Raw genomic sequence first — 6,000 nt, forward strand, 5'->3', positions numbered from 1 at the left:
ATGAGATCGATATGGTGGTGCCCCGGTTCACGATGAGAGCATGTAGGCATTACAACATTAGTGCATATGATCTTACATGTAAACTATTGACTATATCGGTGTATGAGATCTATATGGTTGTCATACTGGTCACACACATGGTGACATGAATACACGATGTGCTAGCTTGTGTGAGAGATTACAAAGTAAGGTAACCACTCTAACTAGAGTTTCTATATTTACCTGGTATACGAACAATGGAATGGTAGGATAACAAGAGATTAATTTAGGAACTAAACTAAATTGAGTTGTTTGGAATACGTGAGTGACATCTCATACATTTAACTTTTTGTTCAACTTCAAAAAGTTTTAAATAGTAGTTTCATAGATATGCACTTTCTGAAGTAGCTATGTGCAGTATTATAGTTCAATACTTCGATGGTATTTTCAAAATTGTGCGTTGCCATCAATTTTTCTTACATCAGTCAAATTACAGACATGATCCTATTGTAGATTGTGAATTCCGGCAGATATAATCAAATGCCTTTTTTTTCTATGACAAAACACTATGTTGGTTCAGGACTAGGCATGATTATCATGTAGGCTTTGGGATCAAAGATATCACGTTGCTGTAAATGGCAATCACATCCGCTAACACAGCAACAAGGATCAAGAAGAATGCTAAGATTGTGTCCTTCGTCGTTGCTATTCCATGACGGTCCCTGAAACAACAAAAGAGAAGCAAATTCCATGAGGGTTACCTGAGGTTCAATGATCTTTCTTCATTATGAAATAATTATTAGAGATTGTTATGGTAATGCTGTAATGCCACATGCACACGGCTTGTTAGACTAATCAGGATGAACCAGTGCCTTGTTACTTCTAATCCTGGCTTGTTAGAGGAAAAGGTAAGGATACTTGGCTTGTAACAGATTTATCACAGTTCACAGGTCTTGACCATCAAAATCAGAGTTACGTAATAAAATATTTATAATCGAAAACATCAGCAACATAAAGAAGATCACGTACTTGAGGACAATGGAAGCAGGAAATATAAATAGGAGCAAAGATCCAGAAGAGGCTCCAGTAAATTCAAAGGCCTGCCAGATACTAGGGATGAATATAGCTCCATACAAGATCACAGACATCAATATGAACGTGACAAACGCGAATCTCCAATTCTCTGTCGCCAGGGGCCTTGCATGACGAAACATTAGGCCATCAAAATTAAGCCTTAGGGAATAGAAGATAACAGGGAAGACAAGTATGATATGACCCGCATAGCTAACACGGACAATGTTGTTCAGCAACGAGCTATAGGGTACTCCAAGGTCAGTGTCAAAGTTGGAGAGAATATCGGAAGCAGTGGAGTTTGCAAAGAGCAAGAACCCAAATAAGCCTGTTAGAAGGTACACTATTCCAGAGAGTGAAAGGGAAGTCCTAACTACTGCTTGCATCTGGCTTGGATCTTTCAGTTCATTTTGTATCGGATGAACTGCAAAGACAGATATCTGAATATCAGAGGATCATTTTGCCAATTCAAATTCAATAAGTATACAGTTTTTAAGACATGAAAAGTTGGTATAATAGACCAATGAAAAATTTAGAATACAGTTTTTGTACCGGATGAACTTCAAAGACAGATTTTCTTACCATTAAAGTGGCAAAGGTATGCACAAACAAGAACAGGTACAGCAGTGAAGAGATTCCAAAACGATTCAAAGCTCTTAATAACTGGAAACCATGCAGGCTCTTGTATAGTCCCCTTGACTAGCTTGAAAGCTGTGATTGCAATGACGACGACAATAAAGAGCACTGCAAGTGCAACTGCTACAGCTGAAGTGTATCTTAATGAATCTGCAACCATCATAACAAAGAATAATGCAATCTGCCAATCTTCAATTTATTTCATCAATTTCATGGTCACAATTCATAAATATAGTTACTAGAAAGGTTTATTGCTAAATTCAGCTTGAATCCCTATAGTTGATTATGTAAGCACAAGACATTACTCACCTATACGCTTACACCATATCAAAGGCATGAATGCAAATAGGGTTAGGACGAACAGCACAAATGCACGCCCGGTCCACCATTGTTGTCCAAACTCATCTTCTAATACACCTGGGTGATGAACCCCACTTGAAGTAGTTGATCCAGAGAGCACATCCTCTTAATTAAGACATTAACCAAACAAGTGATCAGACTTAGACATGCTATAATCCTATAATTTCATTAACGAAACATACTTTGTGGTTAATCTTACCGATTATGATCAAGTAAATGATGCAAGTGCCGATATTGTTGATTACAACACAAAGCTGCACTAAGAACTTACCAATTTTACCAAATGCATCTTCCATGACAGAAGAATAAGAAAATGAACAAGATGCATCACTGAACCGAATCAAGAACTCAATTGAGGCCTCAGTCAAAAATCCCCCAATTATAATCAAAATAACACCAGGAATAACACCTAATACTTTGATAGCAGCAGGTAAGCTCATGATTCCAGCACCCACAATGGTGCATGACAAATTAAAAACAGAACTACCCAAAGAGGCTCTCTTGTGAGCCAATAACGGAACTTTTTCATCTTTTAAGACAATCGAACTACTCTTTTCAAAACTACTTTCAATGTCCTGAACAAAAGTCATCCTGTTGCTTATGAGAATACAAAATTTAGAAACTAAATTAAAGAATCAATGAAAGTCTAGAATTATAAAAACCAAGAATATGAATGAAAATAAATTAGTTCTAACTTCTGAAATATGCTAACAGTCAGAGTCAGAAGAAAATATCTATTAATCTCCTAACATGAATGTCAAGATCAGCAAAGAAAGAAGCTAAAATATTTAACATCTTTTATTGCTTCTCCTGCCGGCACTACAGCATAGTTAGCACGTTGAGAATTAAAGGAAGAGCAGGCCTTGTGTCAACACCTTTGATTACTTCTCATGCCAGCACTACAGTTTTTAAGTACCCAAGGTAACCCTCCCAAGACAATACAATCGTTTACAGTTAGAAAAATAATTACCAGTAATGAACACTTTACAGTATTCTGAACACTTTTCTGCTACATACACAAAGTACAGTTATTGGAGTTTTAACCCATTGGAGCAAATGCTACAGATATGGCGAAACAACACCACCACCACCACCCCCCCCCCCCGCCCCCCCCCCCCCCCCCCCCCCCCCAAAAAAAAAAAAAAAAAAACTGCGGTCTTTCCCATTTCCTATTAAAAAATTGAAATAAGGCAAAGCACCATTTTGAGGAGCAGCACAAATAAAATAGAACTAAAAGGAAACAAACATTTCAAAGTAAGGAAACCGCATTGCTGTATATAGCCACCAGATCCGAAAATACAGCAAGAATGATCAAACCCCAGGAAATAATCTTGTCTCTCCTAGTTGAGATTCCGAGATGATCCCTGGAAATAGCCACACCAACAGATAAAGATCAATGGCAATGATCAAAATTATGATTTGTTCATAATTCATACTGTATTATTGCCTACAAGACTAGTTAAAACCATGGAAACAAATCGTTCCACAATGATCATTCTATTTCTTTAGAATAAAGTTCTTGGGAAAAACAGAATAGATAAATAAACAAATTTTCAAATAAATCAACCAAATTTGCTGCATATGAGGAGAAAACTTTTGAAAATGTTCCACAATTGTCATCAATGACAAAAACTTCACAAGTAATCTTCGAAAAAGTTCAGACTTAGCAATCTAGCATCATTATTCCAAATGAGGTGAATATGCTTATGTTTAATTAGATCAAGAAACACATATAAACTAACATAATAAAACATACAAAGATTACTAACCTCAGAACAATTGAAGCAGGAAATATGAACAAGATCAAGGCTCCAGCTGTTGCCCCAGTAAACTGAAAAGCTACCCAAATACTGGGAATAAAAATAGCTCCCAGCAGGATGACGAGTATTAAAACCAGTGTGATGATGGCAAATGCAGATTTTCGAGTATCTGAAGTCAGTGGAATGGCTGAGTTGTATACAAGGCCATAAAAGTTAAGCCTGAGAGCATAGAAGACAACTGGAAATACAAGAACAATGTGGGCTGCATAGCTGAGACGGACCATAGCATTTAAGACTGAGCTATACGGGATACCAAGATCAGAGTCGAAGTTGGAGAGCACGTCAGAAGCAGTTGAATCTCCAAAGAGAAGAAATCCAAATAACCCTGTCATTATGTAGATTGTACTGCATACAGAAAGAGAAGACTTCACCACCCCAGGCATCTGAGATGGATCTTGTAGCTCATTCCGTATTGTATGCACTACAAAAGGAGCCACACACAGAATTTCATTATAAAAATGGGTATTACATGAGTTTAGCCTCATTTTCAAGGGTAAATGGACATGCATGAAAATTCATCAACAAATAAAAGTAATTCTCAGATCATTAAAACTCAGAGCTCGGAATTAATTTTTCAACAGGCAATATAATATCAACTTTTACTTAGGGGACTAAAATCTAAGCTGTAATACCCACTGAAGTCCAGAGGATGCATCAGTATAACAAATGACTTTTTGAAAGTGCAAAACTGACACTGAAATAGGCTTTAAGATTTTACCATTATAGTGGCAAAGGTATGCACAAACAAGCACAGGAACTGCAGTGAATAGATTCCAAAAGGATGCAAAATCATTTATGCGAGGAAAGAGTGATGGTTGCTTTATTGTTCCCATTGCCAGCTTGTAGCATGTGATTTCGATAACAATAAGAATGAAGAGCACCGCCAACCCAACTGCAATTGCTGAAGTGTATTGCAGAGCCTCTACAGCCATAGAAAAAGCATGTATATGCATCAATGAGCGAAAACTTCAGAGTATATACCAGATGATGACATTGAGTAGATAAGAGAGTATTGCAAAAGCACTAACCCATGCTCTTAATCCATGCTGTAGGAATTAATGCAAAAGCAGTCAGGAAAATCAGCACAAAGGCGCGCCCTGTCCACCATTGTTCTCCGAACCACTCTTCTAAAATACCAGAATGGTGAATACCACTTGTAGTTGACCCAGAAATCACATCGGCTTACAAATTCAAACATGAAAAAATATCAGACAACTAATAGACAGGCATCTTGCACCTATACACAGCAACTATAAAGTCAAAATATGAACCAAAAAAATTGCATAAGGCCAAGGACAATGGACTTATACCAATTATTATCAAATAGATTATGGTAATGCCAGTATTATTGATGATAACACTAATTTGAAAAAAAATCTCTCCAATCCTTCCAAAGGCATCATACATGAGCTGCCCATAGGTATATGATCCTTCTTTTTCGCTATAGCGAAGCAATATCTCAACGGAGTACTTTGTCAAAAATCCAGAAACTAAAATCAAAAGAATCCCTGGGATAATACCAAGTACTTTCATGGCAGCTGGTAAGCTCATAATACCGGCACCAACAATAGTGCATGACAAATTAAATACTCCACTTAAATATGAAGCTGTGTTAGCATCATCCTTTGTTATAATCAAAGGATGATCTTTCAACAATGGCACCTTTTCACTCTTTTGTTCTCTGTATGTGCCCTTTGGAGGATTAGTCTGCTGACTCTCAATATCAATACTCGTCATCCTTTATGAACTGATAATCAAAGGATAACAAGAATAATTGCAGGAGCAATCAAGAATGCAGTTACAGGTATATGACAAAAACTCAAGATAAACAACAAATTGATAGTTGGTTAACAATATATTTACAACAAGATAAACCAAAAAACATATACTTTGAGACTCAAATGTCTCAACAGTTCAGAAAATGTGGGTTATGAACTGAGGCTTTGATAAAATAGCTTTTTATAAGATATACTAGCTACCACTCAAAATCCCCTCTTTCCTGCAGTTGACAATCTGACATAGAGTTGCACGCCTCGCCGCGTACAACATGCTTAATCATCAACTGAAAGTGACATATATTGGATTTGATCTTGAATGGGTAGGCCATTTCAAATTTAGCGTGTCAAGGGACTAA

The 6,000-nt window shown here is 37.0% G+C and overlaps 2 protein-coding genes across 2 annotated transcripts; both read right to left on the bottom strand.

Moving 5' to 3' along the window:
* Positions 1–486: 486 nt before the first annotated feature.
* LOC145556504 (amino acid transporter AVT6A-like) lies at positions 487–2,230 on the bottom strand. Its single transcript, XM_081618163.1, has 4 exons — positions 1,996–2,230; positions 1,633–1,836; positions 1,009–1,474; positions 487–701 (listed from the first exon to the last, which is right to left on the bottom strand). Exons 1-4 carry the CDS (start codon positions 2,021–2,023, stop codon positions 575–577), a joined length of 825 nt encoding a protein of 274 aa, XP_081474289.1. The 5' UTR covers positions 2,024–2,230; the 3' UTR covers positions 487–574.
* Positions 2,231–3,209: 979 nt separating this feature from the next.
* Positions 3,210–5,779, bottom strand: LOC145556505 (amino acid transporter AVT6B-like). The gene is made up of 5 exons (XM_081618164.1): positions 5,177–5,779; positions 4,895–5,047; positions 4,585–4,788; positions 3,816–4,287; positions 3,210–3,410 (listed from the first exon to the last, which is right to left on the bottom strand). Exons 1-5 carry the CDS (start codon positions 5,601–5,603, stop codon positions 3,296–3,298), a joined length of 1,371 nt encoding a protein of 456 aa, XP_081474290.1. The 5' UTR covers positions 5,604–5,779; the 3' UTR covers positions 3,210–3,295.
* Between the last annotated feature and the right edge of the window lie 221 nt (positions 5,780–6,000).

Source organism: Chenopodium album, chromosome 8, assembly GCF_948465745.1.
Source record: "Chenopodium album chromosome 8, dcCheAlbu1.1, whole genome shotgun sequence".
NCBI lineage: Eukaryota > Viridiplantae > Streptophyta > Magnoliopsida > Caryophyllales > Amaranthaceae > Chenopodium > Chenopodium album.

Coding starts and splice junctions, on each gene's coding strand:
- LOC145556504 (XM_081618163.1), bottom strand. CDS start 2,023: ATGCCTTTGATATGGTGTAAGCGTATAG. Junction 1,475..1,632: donor ATACCTTTGCCACTTTAATG/GTAAGAAAATCT, acceptor CTGTCTTTGCAG/TTCATCCGATACAAAATGAA. Junction 702..1,008: donor CCTGCTTCCATTGTCCTCAA/GTACGTGATCTT, acceptor TTGTTGTTTCAG/GGACCGTCATGGAATAGCAA.
- LOC145556505 (XM_081618164.1), bottom strand. CDS start 5,603: ATGACGAGTATTGATATTGAGAGTCAGCAGACTAATCCTCCAAAGGGC. Junction 5,048..5,176: donor AATCTATTTGATAATAATTG/GTATAAGTCCAT, acceptor TGAATTTGTAAG/CCGATGTGATTTCTGGGTCA. Junction 4,789..4,894: donor AGCATGGATTAAGAGCATGG/GTTAGTGCTTTT, acceptor CTATGGCTGTAG/AGGCTCTGCAATACACTTCA.